The sequence below is a fragment of the Syzygium oleosum genome, unplaced genomic scaffold, assembly GCF_021117445.2.
Source record: "Syzygium oleosum isolate NSW1041296 unplaced genomic scaffold, Sole_v2.1 Sole_v2.02, whole genome shotgun sequence".
NCBI classification, from domain to species: Eukaryota; Viridiplantae; Streptophyta; class Magnoliopsida; order Myrtales; family Myrtaceae; genus Syzygium; species Syzygium oleosum.
The window spans coordinates 4,348,177-4,370,713 of NW_026607486.1; the positions used below are offsets into that span (position 1 = coordinate 4,348,177).

Here is a 22,537-nt window from a genome sequence, read left to right on the forward strand (position 1 = left end):
AATTCCATGACATTATTCGAGGTGGAGGGGAGAGGGAAACGTGTAAGGAAAGGAAACGTGGAAGGTGGGGAGGGAGCGGGTGCATAAATGCTTTAACTAACTTCATAACGAGACCGTTCATGGACATCGTTCCCTCCGTCCGCCCAACCATTCCCACCTTCCTCACGCCGACGCAATTTTTTATGCTCTCCACCAACCCTCTCCGCGCTTTCTCCCTGCAGCGTTCTCGCGTTTTCGTCCGTCGCCCATCTCCCGAGAAGCCGATTCTCTCCGTCGCTCCATCGACGGCCGGGGAAGGTGCGTGTTCCTGCGAGACGTCGCTGCTTGCTTGCTTCGATTTCACGGCTAGTCTGGGTTAGGCCGAGGTCTGGTGCGTTTGCCTAGCAATTCCTGTTTGCACTTCACGTGTTCGATGAAATGTCTCCGTGGTTTATCGAGGAACCGAACGACTTAATTGTGGATGCCATGGGGGGGAGGAGGAGGTCCCACCCACCGTGTGGTTTCTGGCTCTTGTCCGTGGACCAAACACGGTGTACTGCTTTGTAATTTGATTGTTTGGTCACCCAGAAAACTGGTTAAACGAAAATTCTGGAATGAATGGTAAATTATCTCGAGGTTTCTTTACTCGAGTGTGGTTCGGGATGAAAAAATGGAGATATTACCTTGTTACTTTATGGCAATATCATCTGCTCTTCAAGTTCAACTCTTTGTTGGTTGTGTTCTACTATCTCAGAGTTGACAGGTTATTCATTTCATTTTTTATTTTATCCTTCTCAGAAATGGACTTGCAATCGCCCTGTGTTCTAGTTTTATCTGGGAAATCGCCTGCAGAAACGGAATTTGCGAAAACTTTGAAGAGCAGTAGCACTCTCAAACTCCCTGACAACAGTGAAGTTAGAATCTTTGTGCATCCAGATACTCAGAGGCCACCAAGTGAAGAGTCTTTCCAAATTGATTTGTTTCTGAAGTCCCTTTTGACAAATCAGTTTGGTAGGTTTTTCATTTGGTCTCCACGCTTGCCATCAACTCACGACGTTGTTGCGCAGTAAGCATCGAGTTAGTGATTTTCTTGTAGCGCCAGTTTTTCGGAAGTTCAACCATGTTTGCTTTCTTTACAGCAACTTTTGCGAACTTCCTATTGGTGCAGTCTGTGCTGCTGACATTCAATCGAAAGGACGAGGTTGGAATTCCAACCGTTAACTTGATACGTGGATCTTTAGCGTTGGTTCTTTGGATCTTATTCGTTTAAATTTGTAGGAAGGTCAAAGAATCTTTGGGAATCTCCAATTGGTTGCCTCCTCTTCTCTTTTACGATTCAGATGGTTGATGGGAAAATCGTGCCTCTTCTGCAGTATGTAATTTCGCTGGCTATTACTGAGGCTATAAAGGAGATATGTGACAAAAATGTAAGCACAGAAAGATCCTCTTCGTTGTTTCTTTCTGTCTACTTTACTATTTGGGAGTGAGCCAAAAAAAGAATGATTAACAAATATTATATTTTCATCTGGTCTGTCTGAGATCACGAGTTCTTCATGATAGAGTTCTTCATGATAAAGCTAAGAAAATTAATTCGAGATTTATGCAAATTTTGTACTGTGCATATAATACTTCTTGGTGTGTACATTTTGGCTGGCATGTTCTACTGAGGTACAATGATTGATACATTTACATACATTCATTTTGCTTCAGGGACTTCCCTACCTTGATGTTAGAATAAAATGGCCGAATGATCTTTACCTAAATGGCCTTAAAGTTGGGGGCATTCTGTGCACATCAACTTATAAGTCGAAGAAGTTCAATGTTAGTGCCGGTAAACAGACTCATCTTTTGGACAAAGCGTATGCTCCCATATGCTTTTTACTGAGAGCCTTGAAGCTACATGCTACTTCGAAAAGTAGAATTTTTGCTGTTTTACTGAAGTTATCCTCTCTGACACTAAGAACTGTTCCATGACTCATCTACACTTGGACATTGACTCATCACCTGTATGTGCAGGTATCGGCTTCAATGTTGATAATGAGAAACCAACTGTGTGCTTGAATGCGGTCTTGCGAGAATTGTCAATTACTTCTTACAAATTTACACGGGAGGATATCCTTGCAGCTTTTTTCAATAAATTTGAATACTTGTACGATCTATTTATAGATCAAGGTAACTCAATGTATTCATTGTGAATTTTTTTTTTTTCTCTTTGAAGTTTGTTTCAATTCAATCATCAATGTTTACTTTTCACTTTTCTCATACTATATTCGTAAGGTAATACATGTTGGAGACTTCCTTTCATATGCCTTAGAATCGATAATTGGGTAGTAAGAAACAAACTTCTTACTTTCCCATGGAGGAGATATTGCACTAATAATAAAAATTTAACCTTGGTCAGTAAGATAATGTACTAAGTAAAGTTTTTGATCTTTATCCTTTGTTACTTGTCTAGAAAAGGTGACAAAACTTCTGATTTACATGCATGGGACTGAATGGAGCCGCCCTTTTCGTTTACTAAGCGAGGGTACCTTTTTCTTATGCTCTACAGTCTTTTCTAGCAGGGTAGTCAGTCTGATAAGTAACCTTTCCCTATGGTAAGAGTCTCTGGTCAAACTATGGTGCACGTGCTGAATGAAGTTAGCCAAGAATGCTCAATTGACTCGCTTTCTTCACTGCTTTTTAGTCTTGATTTTAGGCTCTGCTACTGCGTGTTTGCATCTTGAATAGAAAAACAAATGGGCGGGGGTCTCTATTTTATATTTTCCATTTGGTGCTTTTATTTTGCCAACTTGTACATAATGTCATTTTCTTTAAATGCAAAACTTACATGACTTGTAATGAAACATCTTTTATGACAAAATTGCTACTTGCAAGAATGTGCATGAGAGAGAGAGAGAGAGAGAGAGAGAGAGAGAGAGAGAGAGAAGATATTGGATCTGTGCCAGACTTTACAAGCTTGAGCTGGTCATCCTTGGTTTGTTCAGTAAATTGTCAAAACACTGACTGCTATCCTACTGTGTACATTGTCCTCTTTCTAATGATATGTTTCTAGTGATTTAACATCATAAAATGGACAGTGATTTTGTTGGACTACAGTGGGCTTTTGAGCAGCATTCTGTGCACTATAATTATGGTCTAAAGGATGGTTTTGAAGTTCTTGTGCATTGTGTTGTGCAGGATTTCAAGCTCTAGAGGAGCTGTATTATAAGACATGGTTACACAGGTAATGCAAATGTGCAAATTTCACTTGTTTGTTCTGCTAACGCTTTTCTTCTGCCATATTGTGAAATTTGTGTGTAGAGACCGAAATCATTCTAGGTCTGTGCATGTTTATGACAATTAGTGTAGAATAGCCTCATTTCCTACTTAGATTCCGTGAGAGAGGTGTACGATTCAACAAACTTGTCTGAACATGTTTCTAGACAACTGGTGGATTTTTTTAAGAATTCTGGAGTTGTGGTGTTATTGTTTCAAAATCCTTGTTTTGGGTTCCATTTGGGGTTTATGTGATGGATCCCTTGGTTCGGGAGAGTCTTTCATAGAAGACTTTTGACGTGTGAATTCTTCACATGGGATGGAGGCAAGTCTTTACAAACACTTTTCATGGAATGTTCAACTTTCTAGGTTCTATTGATATTTGGTGCATCAGTTAAACAGCTTTTGTGCTTTTGGAAATAAACTCTACACAACGAAGATGACGGACCTATGTATAAAGCTTAAGACATGCCGTTGCTTATATATAAACCATTTCCTAATAAAAAAAGGGTTATTCTTTTAAGCATTGACTAGGGCTCACTTCACCCATTACTAGTTCGTTGAAGCATAGTAAACAACTTCAAATGTTTCTTGTCAAACTTGGTTCAACAATTCACTAATTTTGAACTTTGTTTTCACAGTAGCCATGCAAGATATAAGGGAATGTTTAGAGCTGTTCTAACGAGCATTTCTTAATTTTAAAGGATATGAAAGATTAGAAAGAAGCAAATGACAACCAAAATTTGTTGATTAAAACTTGATTTTTCAACTAAAAAGAATAGCTTGTATGTGCAGGCCAATGCATTCAAAGTGCTTGTGCTTTTCGAACTTAGTTACCACATTAAGCTATTTTCTCTGATATATCACCTGCTCAGTCAGCAATAAAAGAAATACTGGACTAAAAAAATCAGAAACAAATTCTCAATGAACATAATTCAGTCAAAAAACCTTTCGCGATCATTTGATTCGTATGTAGCTCTTTCTCCTGACTTGCTCCTTATCTTCTGCTGTCACAACAGAACCCATTTGCTTTTCTAAGCTTTGCTTTTCCTGACTTGTTACAAATTTGAAATGTACTGCTTTAGCTTTAACGTGCTAGTCAAACACATCAACAGAGATGCAACTGCCAGCACTGTCTCAAATGTTCTTCTAGGTGGTCCTGTACTTTCTAATTTGCTTTGCGATCAATTTAATGATTGTAACTTTCTTTTACACTCTGTTTTTGCTTGAATTTGCGTTACATATGAATTTCCTTTTCCTTTACCACTGGTACTTCTACCTGATTGGTTTGGGTAGATAACTGAAAGAAAACACACCCATTTCTAGCAGCACATGATGCATTGGCATTGGTTCTTCATGGTGTTACTGATTCTAGCAAGAGGCATTATGTGGAAGACATTATAAAAATTTATACTAGTGCCAAAATGGGTTATAATTTTGTGAAAGAGTAAACTGAAAAGTAAACCAGATTGTTTTGCCATCACGGAGTTCTTCCATCCATTGCCATGTCTTATAACATGTAGTCATGTTGATTAATGTGCCGAGACAAATTTTATTGAAGTTGAGCCTCGATGCTTTCTGTGTCTGCACTTCTCTATTTATGTAAATGCTGTTCTATGTTTTTATCTTTTAATCTTATATGCACTTTACATGTGACTTGTAGTGGTCAGAGGATAATTGTACAGGAGAAGAACGAGGAGCAGGTGGTGGAAAATGTTGTTACTATACAGGTAAGACAAGGAAGGAAAATTTGATAGTCAACATATACCAGCAATATGCACACAGATTTGAGATATTTGTGCACAATTTCGTTAATGCATGTCAAAGGAACTAATTTAGTGTGGATTCTGTTTGTAGGTATGTAGAGAACTTGTTCATTTTTTACTAGCGTCTTGTATAGGTTTGGCTATAACTAGATTAATTTGACAGATAATGTATCTATATTTCTACATAGTGTAGAGCTGTGTAACACTCACGTGTGTCATTAGTGAAATCTACTTACTCAAACGTGATATTTTATTTTGATAAATATTTAGGGACTGACGCCATCAGGGTACCTTTTGGCTGTTGGTGAAGACAACCAGATGTGTGAGCTTCATCCTGATGGCAACAGGTACTTCATTTAAGCTGTATGCCGTTTTTTTTTTCTTAAAAGTGCATTGTGCACGTCAGTTGTATAGAGAGCGATATAACAAATTTCTGCAAACTTTGATGAGTCGCTCCCATGGTGTATGGTAGTTCAGGCGTGCATTGAAGTTGAGTAATTTAGGTTTTCAGAACTCTCTGAACTCAAACACCTCCAGAAAGGATCTGAATGCATTTTTATTTGCTTACTTGCCTAGGTTTTTTTATGCATGTTGTGTGTGCTAGATTTTGTTTCAGTTCCTCTGAGATGGTCTGCTTCTAGTATTTTTGGCTTCATTGGATTCATTGAAACTCCATATATTCAGTAATTTCTTGCTTATTTTCATTCCTACGCAGTGCATATGCTATATATTAGGCATTTTCATTATGTTTAGAATTTACTGGCGAGATGCAGGGACCACCGATCTTGTCTTTTCTGGTTTATCATTCCCCGTTGGACTGACTGCAGGCTATTTGGCTAGGAAATACGTGTAAATGGTTCATGATAACTATGACTTCTATCCACAATCTCATGTTATGTGATGCATCTTTTCTTCTCACATGGCTGCAGTTTTGACTTCTTCAAAGGACTGGTCAGACGGAAGCTTTGAATAAGATTCGTTGCCTACTCCAATCGAGGCATAAGCCATGCACCGCGTGCATCCCTCAGGACTTGTTGCTTCAATGTTAATTAAGTACTCATAAATAACGTTTTAGTTTTCATTTATTTTTTTTAGAAAAACATCCCAGGTAAGATAAGAAGTTCAAATTAATTCATCAGCACGGGAGTGAAGGCAACTTGTGGACATATTGTTTTAGCTTGGTTGCCTGCAATAAAGCACATATGGTTGACCATATGTATCAATTGGGCTTGAATCTCTGGGGACAGGGTTACCAAATCACTAGTCAATTGAACCAATCCAATGTCATTGAATGCCAGTCTTCAATTGTTTAATATATCGTGGCATCTCCTTTGCAAATCGCTGGTTGTGGTATTTGTTTGTAAGGACTGTTCCCATAAAGCATTTTCTGTAATGCTGGAACATGCAAGATGAAGATTGTTCCTTCATTATTTGGGCTTTGTCCCGGTCTTAACACTAAAGTAGCTGGCCTCGCAATTCATCATTGATTGAAGAAGAATTTGCAACCTCTGAAACCCTTGTGTAGCTGGGGATCAGCAAGAGACTCTTTAAATCTTTCTAGTGTTATCATCTCTGATTAATGAAAAGAATCAATTTTTTAACATCGTCGTGCCTTTTTATTATTATGATTGAATAGAGAGTGCTATTTCGGGTTGAACCGAACAGGGGCGTGGGCACTCAGGATAGGAACTATCGGGTCATCTGTCCCTTTCTTCCAACCTTAATGTGTGGAGGGGTGGGCACGCTGGTCCCGCCGTATGTGGTGGGAAAAAGTAAAGGAGGAACCAATACTGCTTCACATGCAAAAAGCTATCAACGTTCGAACTCTGTAGCTTCAAGTTTTGTTTCTCACCTAAAAGAAATATTTACAAAAGAAAAGGACCAGGTAGTTCCAAGGGACTTATCATTTGGAGATGGCCACAACCTGTCAAATGGTTGGTCCATGTGGCGGACACTGTCGCCATCACAACATGGAATTTGCATCGAGGTTACGAGTCTACTTCTTCTTCTTCAGCAAAAGGCTGCAAAAGAGCATTGTGGGGAAACCCCACTTGCCATTGATTGGAACAGAGAACGGGACATGGTGGATGCTCTTGCGTGACTCACGAAAACACTTCGGCTTTTGTTGCTTGCTGGGTTTCTGCTGGGTCCGACACTTGTGCCCACAACACACCCATTTGCACCAGCTTTTTGTCCCTCTCTTCGGTTTTGTCGCTCATCTGCGTCATTGGGAATATGAACTCAATTTTGTGCGCATTGTGAACATGCGACATATCGCATGGCTCAAATCCTAGAGCTGGAGATGGCAATTATATTCTGGTTTCGTAAGCATGGGGTGTGGAAAAGAAATGGTTACTACGTACTTTTACGGGGAAAATTATCAAAAAAGTTCTAAACATATTACATTTGTGCCAATTTAATTTTAAACCTTTCAACTGTGCCACATTTTGCCAATGCAGTCCACTCGAGGCTAACCCTTACCAGCCTCGGTGAGGCTCACTTTCGCAAGAGGGTAACCTCGCCTGCATTGGCAAGGGCCTTGCCGATCGTAACTTGTGGGGCGGAGGAAGAAGGAAAAAGAAAAAGAAACCAAAGAAAAGACAAAAGATACAAATATAAAATATTCAAAAAATATTTAAAAATTAATAAATTTTATCCACGTCAGGGCCGGTCGTGTCACGTAGGACGATCAGCATCTACGTTAGCGATTTCTGGCTAAAATTGGCCGGATGAACTATATTGCAAAACATAAAAAAGGTTTAGGACTAAATTAGCATAATTGAGAGATTTATGACAGAATTTGCGCGAATGCAATAGATTTAGGACTTTTTTTTATAATTTTTCCTATTTTTATGTATTCCTACGAGTAATCGTCTCTTAGTACTTTAACGAATTTACGCTCGAGTAACCTCTTTGAATGTGTAATTTGTAGCTAATAATCATCGGAAAACATATGCCTACCGACAAATATAAGTTAATTAGAAGGTATTCGAGGAGTAGAAACTGAAAATCATGACGATATGGCAAAGGTAATTAATTTCGTCTAGCCACGTACTGTAAACGTGCCTATACCCATCGTTACTCGTTAGACTAGGAGATGGACTTAGCATAAAAAGGATTGGGGCCTCGGGGTTCGGCTCTTATTTTCTTAGCAATATGAGATCGGTGGGGTATTTCATGATTTTAAAGTGCGCTCAGCTAAAGCAGGTTTCCTCACCACAGACGAGCTCCCGCTACGCAATGTCGTGGTTTCTTGTGATTCACATATACAAGAGAGGAAACAGGAGTAGCATCGAACATGATCTGATGCAAGAATGGACATGAATAGTGATGGCGGCAAAAAAGAACCAATGCAAGATGATTATGTAAAGTCTCTTCTTAAGTATCAAATAAAGTGCAAAGATGTTAACCCAGTGGTGGTCAAATGCTCTTCAGTTAATCACATGGAATACACCTTTTGTGGGCCAACATGTGTCGTGGTGGGGTTGACAAATATGAGAGAGAAAAAGGGAGAGAGATTATGTAGGAACTCTAAAGAACATTCAACCATACGAGGTCCTTCATGTGAGTCTTGACTATTCAAATGCTTACGTGCCAACGTGCCAATCCCTGAATTAGAAGAATTTCAAAGCCATCATCCATTATCTAAGATCCAATCTTGTGAGGGGGAAATATCTGTCATTCTTTAAAAACGGGGGGAAATGATGTAAATGGTTTTGGGACTTTGATCCAGTATGTAATGCCGTCCCTGAACTTTTAATTTGTTCAATGTGATTCCCGAACTTTTGTCTAATACTCAATGTGATCCTTGAACTTTTAGACATTTTTCACATAATCTAGGGACTATATTGAACATTCATTAATAATCCAGGATCATGTTGCACAAATTAAAAGTGTAGGAATGACGTTACACATTGAACCAAAAATTCATGGACCATATGTGGTATTATCCCTCAAAATCAACGCGGATATGCGTGATGTTATTTGCGTGGACTATCAATAAAATCGATTGGTCCTGGTCCAAAGGCCGAGGATGTGCACCAAGTGTTAAATAGTCTAATGTGCATCAATCATGTAACAAGACACCGAAAGCAAAAGTTCTTTTATTTTGCATTTGCACGTGTATAATATGACTTCCTGCCCAAAATAATATAAAAAAATCGATCTTATCACACAAAACATGTTTAAAACTTAAAAGGGAAACATAAAAAGTTAATTAATCTATAGTTTCTTGTATATTTATACTATAATTTTCATGAATCACCAAACATAAATCAATCAATTGTTTCGCATTCGGTCAATGAAAGACAACGACACCATGAAGCTTTGGGTTAAGAGCGCATGCACACGATGTAGTGACACAAATAGTTTATGTATTTTGACCCAATATGCGTTGTAGTCCGTAAATTTTAACCCTATATGTAATGCCGCCCCTACACTTTTAATATATCCAATATGTTCCCTAAACTTTTGATACATGTTTAATTTAATATATTCGATATTGTATTTCCGTTAATTCAAGTTCAGAGATAATATTAAACATAGTCCAGAGATTAGATTGAATATACATAAAAAGTTCAGAAATCACATTAAATAAATTAAAAGTTTGAGGATCATATTTCAAATTAGGTCAAACTTCAGAGAAAATTTATCTCGTTTTCTTTTGTAACGAGCCTCGCGAATTTCGGAGTCAAGCTTAGATTTTCAAGAATGAAGTGCTTGGTTGAAGATTGAATTGTTTGACAATTATTCCTCTGATCCGCGACACGTGGACGGTTCTCGACGAGTCAATTTCCGCACGCTTTGACCGGCCTGGAGTTTACGTAAAACTCACCATTTTTCAACTGACAGGAAAAAAAAAACATTTATAATTCCTTTTTGCCTTTGTCATGCATATATAACACGTGACATGCAATAATAAATAAACCGAACGCAATCGTCAAAGCATATAAAGCACACGATATCCACGCAATAAAAAAAACACATTTGCTATATGCAATCTGAACAATCAAATAGACAAAAAGCTTCGCGGAACTTTTAGAGGTTTTCTTTTTTTTTTTCTTTGACGAGAAAATACACCGACGATAGATAAAATCCGAAAAAATTTATCCAAAACGTCCTAATTTTGTTGCATCTTTACTTATCCAATCATAAGTATTTTAATTTTGCCAATTGAGTGTTAAACATTTTTATCTTTTACCAATTGAGGCCATCCAGTCATTTTTAACCGGGAAATCGTTGATGTGGATGTGGCTGTTCTACAAGCACGGCTGACACTAAGGTGAAATTTTTTTAATGCTTTTTTTTATAAAATTTCTAATTTTTTTTATTTTCTTTCTTCCTTTTTTTTCCTATTCTTTTTGTCGGTGATTGACAAATGGCCACTAGCCACGAGCGGCAAGGGCTAGCCTTGTCGGATCTGGCGAGGCCACCGCGGCCTGGGTGAGGGTTGACCGATGGCCTCGCCGGCCACCGACAAAAGGAATAGGGAAAAAAAAGAAGGGGAACAAAATCAGAAAAATTATTTTAAAAAATTCAAAATATTATTAAAAACGTCCACATTAATGCTGGTCGTGCCACGTAGGACGGTCGGCATCCACATCAGCGATTTTAGGTCAAAATTGACCAGATGGACTCGATTGCCAAAATGTGAAAAGATTTATAACTTAATTGGCAGAATTGAAAGGTTTATGATTGAGTTGGCAAAAATGCAATAAGCTTATGACTTTCTGGATAATTTTCCCGGTAAAATCCCCGGTGCACGCGTGACATACACCAGTCGAGATCATACCTAGTAAGTAGCCCGCCATCATCAAAATTTGGTGTGCGAATGTCCAAGGCCTAGGAATCCACCTAGAAGGGGGAGATTCCATTATTCCTTTTGCTCGATGCCGTTGCTGTCGAGCTCGGCGTTTTCGGCAAAAGGATCGTCGTCCAATCACCTAAGTTTGCGGGTGGCAATTGGAGATGCGTGCCGATTGGGGAGTGCGGACTTAGCAATAATTCTCGAGGGAAATTTATCTTATCTTATTTGCTAAAAGTGGGGGTGAAAAAAACGAAAAAAGGTACAACGGAATGAGAACGTTCCGCATCTTTCGAGGGCATAATCCTACAAACGCGCGGCATCTTTCTTCGGGGTCAAATCTCTCTCCAGTGACGTCATCTTTTTGGAGCGTGACGTCAAAAATTTCATGCGCGACCTTGGTATGAATAGTGTTTAGGTAGATTTAACACGCGCACGTGTTACACCAAGAAGGAAATTTTGGCCTATTCCGATTGAAATCCGTCGTGGCACTTGATGAACTGAAGCAAATCAATTGGTGATGATTATGTTCGAAGAAAACGATTGGGACTTGTACAATTAAGGCTTTTCTAATTCCCTATCCCCTTCCATTCTCTAACTAAGATTGATCTATGGCTAGATCAATTGGTCGTCCGCACCGAGTCGGGGTTTCATGTTAATTCAGCGCTCATGCTGGATCCTGGACGGACATTCTTTCTCGAGTTAACTATAGGGCTATGCTTTGTCATTGTTCTGGTCTAGGTTAGATGGAGCGTGGATCGCTCCACTACACGAAATACGAAATGTCGCCGGGGTGAAAATGTGGAACGATCGGGATTGCCTCTTTTCGTCATGTAGTTAGCATAAGACATGTTTTTTTTTTCATAAATTATAATATAGATAAAACAATGTATTTCGGACATGTCTAAGTCACTAAGTTTCGCCCGTTCAAACGAGAAAATGACTACATTTAAATATGTTTTCTAAGGTCAAGGTATCGGCATTAAAAATATAATCTCGAGTAAGTCGCGCGATTATTTACATCGGAACGCTCATTTTAGTGCCACCAAATCGATAGTGTATCGCGAAAAAGAACGCCTATACCAAAGTACGGGTCTTTGGTGTAATAGGTTGGTTTCGAGATTAAGGGCGGAAGATAGGATAAGCTTCTTCTTCTCCTCCAGTTTCTCCTCCTCTCTTTTCTTCTTCCTCTTCTTCTTTCTTTTTTTGCATTTACCTGCTAAATTTTAGACACCATAATCATATTATAATTCAGGGTTAATACAAGAAAAATTCCAAACTGGTACACCTGTGACAAATTTACTTCAAACTAATTTTTTGATTATAAAAAATCCCAAACTGGTACACCTATGACAAATTTACTTCAAACTAATTTTTTCACCACTAAAAATCCCAAACTGGTACACCTATGACAAATTTACCCTCCGTTATATTGGATTAATATTATGAAAAATCACAAATTGATAAATCTATGACAAACGGAGGGGTAAAACCATAAACCGGCACACCCGTCAACTGCCACGTGTCATCTAACTTAGTAATTTGAAGGTAAAATTTAACAGAAATTAACTAAGGGTAAATTTGTCACATGTGTACCAGTTTGAGGTTTTTTTATGGAGTCACAGGTATACCAGCACGAGGTTTTCCGATATATGAAGCCTATAATTCATGATCTCCACAGTAAATTCTCGCGTGGGATTGACGAATTGCGTCAATACACCTCGCGATTATGCCTCCCATATGGCAAGCAAAAACATCCCACGCAAGAATTGACCTTTCGGAACTCGCACTATTCACATATAGAATAGAACCCATTCCCTTCCCGACAAAGATGTCTCCGCCGCTCCATCTTTTTGCTAGTGTGAACGACCGACCTCATGTAAAACAGCCAATGCAATTCGATGCCTTTTGCATCTTCTCCACCGCGTAAGATCTTATAACTGGAAATCAAATCTCCCATCGACTTATCACTTGCTGCGGTACTCTAGGGTTTGCGCCTTGTGTAATGATCCGATACGCACTTCATACCTCAAAAAAGGGAATCGTCCATCGTCTTACCACTTGCCGCGGTATTCTAAGGCTTTCGCCGTGCGTAATCAAACGCGACCCGATGCGTGCATTGGGTGCGCGTGTTTGATGGCTCTCAGTAAGTGTGATGTTCGTAAGCGAGTGCACGAAAACAAAATATGGGAATTTCGAGAATCAATATGGAAAATACACTCCTAGAGATTTCAGAACGGTGACCATAAACGTGTAGATGAGATGCCGGCTAAAATTCGTATATGGAATTTATGAAAATACGAAATGTCTGAGAAGTGACCTCTCGCGAAGAAATTCCTCGCATAACTAAAATCATTATTCGTAATTTCGAAATCATCAAAGAAGATTATCAATAAAATCCCAATATTTGCTCTCTTCCTACCGTCTTGTCACCCTTTTTTTTCTTCTTTCGAATATTTTCTGGTTGCGTGGTTTGTGTTAATTTAACTTTATACAATTGAATAAAAGTACGTATTCTCGTCATATATGAATCTAATAATTTAAACTTCATCGCAATAATAATAACGACGACCACGGCGATAACAGATAAACAAATATAAGGTCTATCATCTCAAAATCTTGATAAAAATTGAAAGACATAATATGTACTCGTGATTTGTTATTTTTTTCTTCTTCTTTTTTTTTTTGGGGGGGGGGGTTGGGTTAGTCTACGATGACGTGGGATGGTACCGGTCCACGCGTCGCTCACGGGGGACATGGCCGACGCGTCCCCTCCTGGGCGCGCCGGCCTCCCCTCCCTCCCTCCGTCGCCGTCCGATCAAAGCGAGCCTCCCCGCAGCCCATCGATCCCCCCTGAGCCAACGGCCTCACATTCAAAACTCTCTCCCCCCCCCCCCCCCCCCAACCTCTCTACTTTCTCCCTCATCGCCGCCACCACCGCCGCCGCAACCACCGCCGGAAAATTCCTCTCTGTCCGCGCTTAATCTCCGCCACTTGCGTGTTTATAGCATTTATCGCCCCCCCTCCCACCCTCTACCCTCACTCTCTCTCTCTCTCTCTCTCTTTCTCTCTCTATCTCCTCTCCCTCGCCTGCACGCACGACTCGTATATAACCGTCTCTCTCTCTCTCTCTCTCTTGCTCTCTCTGTGCACGTCGTCAATTGTCGATCTTCAATTGATCGGCCGTTTCGCGTCCGTTCGCCGCCGGCATCCTCCGATGCATTCCTCCTCCGCCGCCGCCGCCGCCCTCCGCCTCCCTCCCGGCGGCGGCGGCGCCGCCCCGGCCACGGCCGCATGAACCCGTTCTGCTGCGTCTCCCCGCTCTCCGATCACAGGCCCTCGCCGGTCCTCTCCTCCCGCCTCGCCATGTCCTCCGCCGCCGGCGCCAGATCCGATCCGGCCGTCCGGCTCGGCAACCACTTCCACGGCAACGGCCAGAACCACCACGGCCACGCCAGGATCAGCAGCTGCAGCGATCAGAACCGGCTCAGCCAGCGGTCAACGGCGGACGCGGCGGCGGGGATGGCGCGGATGCCGTCCGCGAGGGAGCAGCCGGCGGTCGACGTGAAGATCAACGACATCGTGGGGAACGGCATATCGGGAATGCTGTACAAGTGGGTGAATTACGGTAAAGGCTGGAGGCCCAGGTGGTTCGTGTTGCAGGACGGGGTGTTGTCGTATTACAAAATACACGGACCCGATAAAATCGTGGTTAACCAGGAGACGGAGAGGGGATCGAAGGTTATAGGTGAAGAATCGATGAGGAGGGTCTCCAGGACTTCCCATGGCCAATCGCAGCTCCGGCGTAAGCCTTTCGGTGAAATTCATCTCAAGGTATGGGGAACAACTGCCTGTGATCCCGTCAATGATCTTGTTTCGTTCGTAATTGCATGTTCAGTTGGATTTTTCTTCTCCGATTATCTAGCGATTGCTTCTCGTTTCCATCAAGCTGGAGTTTCCGCATGTGTCGCTAGTTCCATTGGTCTCGATCGTGCTCCAGTGAGAATCACGATGAGATGTTGTAGTTCAACTCTTGTGCTGACAAGACTAGTGAGTGGGTTCACCTTGTCTATGCAGTATTTATTCACTTGCGTGTATCTGGAGCTTAATTTCGCTTTACGAAGTGATCTCGTCAATTCGGAAATGTATGTTGCTTATTTCTTTTAATTTTTCTGGCTCATCCCTTCTTTGGATCCAATTCGATACCGTTGTGTGCAAATTTCACGTTGAGAGTCTGCAACGACTCCATCCTAAATGATTTCTACCCTGATGATAAGCAAATAGGATTTCTTGCCTTCTTGTCAAATTAACTAGATTCAGATTAAGTAGTTCTTAGAATATTTTCTTTTTTACTTCTTTCCCTTGAGCAGCGTTAGTTATTGGTTTGGTAATTCCCTCTTTTTTAATTAACACAAGGGTTTATATTCAGCTTTCCACTGTTTTCTCGTGGTTTGTTGAACATCGATGTTAGAGACCATGTGATTATCCAATTAATTAACTATCTCGATGAGTTGATCGGCGTCATTGGGGTCGGAGTGTCTCTCTAATTATGGGTTCCTCCCGACAAATGTCCTGGTAGGTTTCATCTATCCGGGAAAGTAAGTCAGATGACAAGAGGTTTTCAATTTTCACGGGAACCAAAAGGCTTCACTTAAGGGCAGAGACGCGGGAAGATCGATTGACTTGGATGGAAGCATTGCAGGCTGTCAAGGACATGTTTCCGCGAATGTCCAACAGTGAGCTCATGGCTCCAATGGACAATTTGGCTGTGTCAACTGAAAAGTTGAGGCAGAGGCTTCAGGAAGAGGGTTTGCGTGAGGCAGCCATTGTGGACAGCGAACAGATTATGAGGAGTGAGTTTGCTTCTCTGCAGAGCCAGCTGCTTCTGCTTCAACAGAAGCAGTGTTTGCTTACTGACACTTTGCGGCAATTAGAGGTACGTTTATGTAAGAATGAAGCGATATGTCATCTTCTTTTATGGTTCTTCAGTTTGTCCAATATACTAGAAATGTGCTCCTTCATTTCGAAAGTCCTGCTGAATGAACTACTTTGGCAAGGGACACTTCTGCATGCTCTGCTTCAGTTCTGGTCCTTTGCATGTAGTGCTCTGACATGACCCTGTTTAATAAATGACAGTAATAATGTTGTTGAGAGTATTTCGGTGATTTTTCTTGGAAAGCTATAGATGATCTTGATTTATCCATTTTTCATCTTTTTACATGTAGGACTTCGTATAATACGATCGAGTATGAAGTTTAAGTCCATGTCATGCAATTCGATTGTTACGAGATGTCTATCACCCTACTCTTGTTTTAAACTGAGGCTACTTTCAATAGTTATTTTGTATGTGTTGATATGAAGTGGCAATTTGGGCCTCTTTTATAAGCCTCTAGCGGTTTAGACTTCAGGGATCTCTAGTTTCTAGCTTCTCAGATATAGGGGATCAGTTTATGGTGTTTTCTCCCTACACGCTCATGCACACAAGCTCAAATTGAGGATTTTGTTAAAATGTCTTAATTGTGAAGAAGCTGATGTATTTGCTGGTAAATCTGAGCTAATGTTGAGCAAGTTCATGCTTCTGCAGAAATTATATGCTGTCAAGCACTTACTTTGTAAGCTTGAGAGCATTGGTAAAGTTGTAGAAATGGGCTGTGTGGGGTTTTGTTTTGCACTTTTGCTTTTTCAATGCACACATAGATATGGTACTTTATTTGATATTATTGTTGTTTGAATCAAATTTAGGACATTACTAGTTATATTTGCCTTCAAAAGACTGTCGTTTGTACTCATTTCATGTTGCGATGTTTTTATGAATTTTGACCTCGATACTATTATAGATTAGAGTGTTGCTGCCTTAGCAGTGTTGGCGGTGATGTAGATGCTCATATCAATTTCTGTCATTAGATGTCAAGTTCAGCGGATAGTTTGTACCAAAGTATTGTCAATTATCAATATGGGGTTACTACCTCATTGCAAATTTTTCTGTGAAATCTTTTAAATTTTTCGATACGTGTCCTATGATATCTTACCCATTTAACATGTTACTGAATCAACATCTCTGTCCTTTGTTCCTTAAATTCATAATATGCTCTTTGCCATTCTTTTCCATCTGGTAAGCACTTGTGACTTTTGAAAATGAACTTTGTAGACAGAGAAAGTGGATTTGGAGAACACTGTGGTTGATGAGAGCCAGAAACAGCACACTGATCACGGGGCTGCTTCCATTTCAAGGCAAGACAAGTGCAGTGGTAGGTTGTAACTACTGAATTTGGGGTGACTGGTCTTTTGGCAGAAAGGAATCATAAAGCATGGTTTTTGTTGATTTATTCTTCCAATTCTAGTTAGTTAGACTCCAATTATGACAATTAACGATTTCTGAAAGTATAGTAGGATCCTGTCATACAACAGACATGTCACCGATAACACCCATGGGCAAGAAATTGTGTTCCTCTTTTTTCTATGATAGATTCTCTTTTGTTGTACTCTGATAATCATAATTTATTTTTGAAGCAGAAGCAAGCGCAACTGAATCAGATGATGATACTGAAAGAGTTGATGCTGCAGAAGAAGAAACAGATGAGGAAGTCCATACGTTCTTTGATACTCGCGATTTTTTATCATCTAGCTCTTTCAAAAGTAACGGATCTGAATTCCGGAGATCATCTGTCTCTTCAGATGACGGAATTTATGGGGCTGACTCAGAAGATGACGTTGACCCCTCCATTAAATCCGTGTGCACTAATTTTCCTTATGTTAAACGGCGCAAGAAGTTGCCAGATCCTGTCGAAAAGGAGAAGGGTGTCAGTCTCTGGTCAATGATAAAGGATAACATTGGGAAAGATCTTACAAAAGTTTGTCTTCCTGTTTACTTCAATGAGCCCCTTTCTTCTCTGCAGAAGTGTTTTGAAGATTTGGAATATTCATATCTCATTGATCGGGCCCACGAATGGGGTAGAAGGGTGAGTTTGTGATTTAAGTCTAGTATTCTTCATTTCGGTTAGAATAGCACAATGATTTCATCTTCATTGCATATTGTATCGAAAAATATATATTGGATTGATCGACTTGCATTAACAATTGTGGTTCAATAAAATAGCATCCTCCCTATATTTCTGATGGGAAGTGTTACCTCCAATTGTATAACATGGATACGATCATTTACAATTATTCATGGGAAAGAGGTGTTGTTTTGTTGTATAATAGACGCAATTAAGGTTACCGTGTAAAATATGCCTCGGACAAGTGTATTTCGGCTTCTCTTAGTAATTCGTCACGGCTGTTGATTGGCTAGCTTGATTGATGTTGACATAAACATCATGATTATCCTGTTAAACTAAGAAATGGTCAATCCTCCTCATGCAAATATTAATATGTACTATGCACATCACATCCTCTATTGCTTGACCTTTTTGACTTTAGAAGTTTGTAAACATGATAATATTCTTAATGAGCAGTGCCTTACCCAATCCTTCCTTAAACTTCATCAAGTTTTTCAGGGTAATAGCCTCATGAGGATTCTTAATGTTGCTGCTTTTGCTGTATCTGGATATGCTTCTACTGAAGGAAGAATTTGCAAACCATTCAATCCATTATTGGGGGAGACCTATGAAGCTGACTATCCTGATAAAGGAGTCCGTTTTTTCTCAGAGAAGGTACCTTTTTTATGATTGGGAAGCTCAGTGATGCCTCATTGGCATATTTTTTTGAGACATATGTCAAGAATCCCTATATCTGAAGCAGATTGTAGGCATATGTCTGCACCAGCAACAAAGTCATGCTATTGCAACAGTTGCTTAAACAATTACGATATGATACTTTTTCCTCTTTCTTCCCTATATATGCAGAGAAACTATGAGGAAGTATAGGCTCATCTTTTTGTGATAATTGAGACAGCTCCTCTGCTTGACTAATTCTCTCTACTTCACTGATTCTTCTCCAGTTTGAACTTCCTGTATATCGTGTCTTACGAAAAGCTATGACAAATTCTGCTCTCAGGTCAGTCATCATCCCATGATAGTGGCATGTCACTGTGAAGGAACTGGATGGAGATTCTGGGCAGACAGCAATTTAAAGAGCAAATTTTGGGGTCGGTCAATTCAGCTTGACCCAATTGGCGTTTTGACTATAGAATTTGATGACGGGGAAATTTTCCAATGGAGTAAGGTAAGCATTGGGTATTATATGGTTTTTGGATTATTCAGGTTCAGTTCTTCATGGAAGAATTTTCCTTTTAGGTTACAACATCTATATACAATCTCATATTGGGAAAATTGTACTGCGAACATTATGGTACTATGCGCATACAAGGAAATCGTGGCTATTCATGTAAGCTGAAATTCAAGGAACAGTCCATTATAGACAGAAATCCTCACCAGGTCTCTCTCTCTCTCTCTCTCTCTCTCTCTCTCTCTCTCTCTCTCTCTCGTCCTCAACTTGCTTTGGACTGCCTTACTTTAGCTTTCTATATTTTAAATCCTTACTAGTACTGCTCCTATCTTGAGTTCAAAAGTTTCCCAACTTGGGGGCATCAAATTTGAGGTTTTTAAAAGGTTCCTGGGAATTGAGCTTTCAATTGATGTTTTCTCTTACTCATTTCTACTATTTCGACCATGGCTATGGCTTCTTCATGACTTTACTGGCATGCACATTCAGACAAAACCTGGTAGTTTTCCCTTATATTCATGCTTGCATGAAGACAGTGATGTCAGTGCTTAGAGGGGAATAGAATCGATTGCTCCCTGGCTATCTCATAGTCAGGTGTAAAATGTTGATTGTAAAGATGTTCTCTTCAAAGAGCACTGAAGAGCATGTCCTAATTTAATGTTCTTCTGTCCCACGTTTAGAAGATAGTGATTTAGGCCTCTACACTTGAAGTGGATGAAAGTAATGGGCTTTGAATGTTATGTTTTTTCACTCTGATAACTAGAAAGAAGAATTGGCTCAGCAAGGCCGTTGTTCACTTTAAAAAGGAGGTTGAATCTTGCTGCTATTGTTAGGTCCTCGTTCAATTGTTTTGTTGTGCATTGATAAATATATCTGGTTTTCTCTTTCATGCTTAAGCTTTTATTCACTTAAAGCTAGATTAGCTAGTAGTCTAGGTTTTAAATTCTCGTATGAAGTTTTGAACTGTTATTCACCATTTTGTTGTGCCACTATTTGTCCATCATTATGATTCGATATTGCTTTGTGCTGTGATATAATTTTAAATAATGGCCCTGGGGACGGGTGAGACTTGTTGTTTTGTGGATGGACAACCAATACTGCAACTTCTGTTTCCCTGAATAAATTCCCTTTTGTCTCTTATTGGAACAATGAATGCCAACACTTCACTTTCTTTCAACCCAGGTGCATGGCATTGTCCAAGATAGAAATGGAAAGACGGTGGCAACTTTATTTGGTAAATGGGATGAAAGCATGCATTACGTGCATGGTGACTGTTCTGAAAAAGGCAAAGGATTTGAATCTCTGTCTGAAGCCCAACTCTTGTGGAAACGGAGCAGGCCTCCGCAATTTCCCACCAGATACAATTTTACACGCTTTGCCATGACACTGAATGAGCTTACTCCTGGACTAAAGGTAATGGTTTCATTTGCAGTATTCACTTGTGAAGCACAGAAGCAGGTTCCTGGCTTCTCATTGCATCTCTTTTAATCAAATAAGGCCTTTAATACAACTAGAGTATATGGTCATGCATTGTAGTAAACAGTGTCACGTTTATCCCTCATCTACATGAGTTTAGGAATCGAATTGCCCCACCTTTTTTACCTAAAGAAGGGGTGGGGACTGAATGTTGTTTTGCGCTGTTTGAAAGATTAAGAAAATCTTCTATGGTAAGAAGATGTAATTATCGCTGCTCTTTAAGAAGGGTGCCAATCTGAGGAATAGAATTACCAACTAATCAGGGCGATTGAGGGGAAGCATATTTATCATTAGGTAAAATGCTTCCTCATTGTTTGAAACTTAAGGCACGTTTGATTTGAGAGGTCACCATCCTCATTTTTGTTGTAATTTCTTTGTCCCACACTCCCTAATTGCAGGGATTTCTTTTTTTAACCCAAGTAGGGTTTTAGTGACATTAGTGAATCATACGAGGCACATAGTTGTTCCTCTTGATCGTTCACGATGATGCTTATTTTTCTTTTATTTGCAGGAAAAGCTGCCACCTACAGATTCAAGGCTTAGACCTGATCAGAGACATTTGGAGAATGGAGAGTATGAAATGGCAAACTCTGAAAAGTTGAGACTTGAACAACGTCAAAGACTGGTAAATTGCTATCGGTTTTGTTGTCAAACTTACGTGCTCTTGCTGCCAATCCTTTTTTAATCTTGGTGTCCACTTCTGGTGGAAGTGAATAACCTATAGTTAGCACTACTCCGTGGTTGTTCAAATTGGCGCTTACCTAATGATAAAATTTCATGATCGCAAGTATTGGGGCAGTTGATCAACACAAGTAGTCTAACGGGTTGGGGTTAATCTTTCTCGTCAGAAAAAAGAAAAGAAAATGGTTGATGGGATTAATGTCATGGAGGATTATTCAACTTCAAATTTATTTCTTGAGAGTTCATTCACTCTGGCCGGACCTTGGAGATTTACTTGTACCTTTGTCTTTTATTCCGAGGCTTGGTTTTTGCATACTTCTTTTGCTTTTTTGTGCATAACCAGTCACTACACATAGCAAATGAAGATGTCAGCTTAAGACTTGATCAACGACTGTGTCCTGTTACGGTAACACGTGATGCTATACCTTTTGGGTGGCTAGTAATTTGGAAATTCGGTCTTATATTTCAGGCTCGCAATATGCAAGAGAGGGGCTGGAAGCCGCGGTGGTTCACGAAGGATAAGGGAAGCGACACGTTCCGTTACCTAGGTGGGTATTGGGAGGCGAGAGAGAAGGGGAATTGGGAATCATGTCCTGATATTTTTGGTCAAATTCCTTCGGATCAGCTACTCGATTGAGATCCTCCCCTTCATTTTTTCGCGATTTCATTTGGTTCCACTTATGTTTTCCTCCGTTTCTAATGGGTTTCCAAAGAGAGGTGAAGATGGGAGGGAGAGGGAGAGGGGGAGAGAGAAGGGTTTCAATTCTCATTCTTTTGCAATTTTTCTTTCCTTTTCTTTTGCTCTTTTTTTTTTTTTTTTTGACGTAGCTTTGAGGGGCGATTGCTTCAGTAATGCAAAGGCTCCATTGCGATGTATGTTTTAGGTTGTTGAATTAGATGAAGCTACAAAAAAAAGCCAATAAAAAGAGGTGAATAGTCAATTTTTTCTTCCCTCTCAATCTCGCTCTTTATGACCAAAAAAAAAAAATCTCGCTCTTTTTCCCCAAAATAAGAAAATACAAAATTTCGTGCTCATTGAACTTTTGAATTTTCTGGAATCTTTTGCGATCACGGGCTACATCCGGCACCTACATGTTCCCGGAAGTAGGATCCGCAAGGCGATTCCATCAATTTTCCAATTTCGTTTATTTGCAAATTGCAAATCCATGATTTTTATTATTTTCTCGCCTCTGCTTTTTGGGTCACGACGATTCTTAATATCTTATGTAAATATAAAAATATATATATATATATATATATATATATATGACGCCAAAATGGATCTCGACTCTGACACTCGGAAGATATGAAGCACCCTGGTATTGCACAAATTTTCCTTCATGGTACTCTCTGTTTACATGATCGATGGATGGACGGATTTAATGACCAATCGAACACGATTCTTCCACTT

General features: G+C 39.9%; 2 protein-coding genes across 6 annotated transcripts; both read left to right on the top strand.

The window, feature by feature from the left end:
* Nucleotides 1-88: 88 nt before the first annotated feature.
* On the top strand, nucleotides 89-6,433 carry LOC115667532 (biotin--protein ligase 1, chloroplastic-like). Of its 4 annotated transcripts, none has more exons than XM_030589108.2 (10): nucleotides 89-370; nucleotides 778-1,045; nucleotides 1,119-1,180; nucleotides 1,258-1,406; nucleotides 1,690-1,810; nucleotides 1,996-2,151; nucleotides 3,160-3,205; nucleotides 4,901-4,967; nucleotides 5,274-5,350; nucleotides 5,933-6,433. In XM_030589108.2, exons 2-10 carry the CDS (start codon nucleotides 780-782, stop codon nucleotides 5,970-5,972), a joined length of 984 nt encoding a protein of 327 aa, XP_030444968.1. In that variant the 5' UTR covers nucleotides 89-370; nucleotides 778-779; the 3' UTR covers nucleotides 5,973-6,433. The 4 variants fall into 4 exon arrangements, with proteins under 4 accessions (XP_030444968.1, XP_030444967.1, XP_056164797.1 ...); XM_030589107.2 differs by having other exon boundaries at nucleotides 89-365; XM_056308822.1 differs by having other exon boundaries at nucleotides 89-354.
* Nucleotides 6,434-13,896: 7,463 nt separating this feature from the next.
* On the top strand, nucleotides 13,897-22,077 carry LOC115666125 (oxysterol-binding protein-related protein 1C). 2 transcript variants are annotated; one of them, XM_030587911.2, is made up of 10 exons: nucleotides 13,897-14,640; nucleotides 15,386-15,742; nucleotides 16,955-17,054; nucleotides 17,317-17,765; nucleotides 18,303-18,458; nucleotides 18,802-18,969; nucleotides 19,041-19,181; nucleotides 20,152-20,382; nucleotides 20,957-21,070; nucleotides 21,596-22,077. In XM_030587911.2, the coding sequence occupies exons 1-10, from the start codon at nucleotides 14,101-14,103 to the stop codon at nucleotides 21,761-21,763; spliced, it is 2,424 nt and encodes an 807-aa protein (XP_030443771.1). In that variant the 5' UTR covers nucleotides 13,897-14,100; the 3' UTR covers nucleotides 21,764-22,077. The 2 variants fall into 2 exon arrangements, with proteins under 2 accessions (XP_030443771.1, XP_030443777.1); XM_030587917.2 differs by having other exon boundaries at nucleotides 13,898-14,640; nucleotides 17,320-17,765.
* Nucleotides 22,078-22,537: the final 460 nt, after the last annotated feature.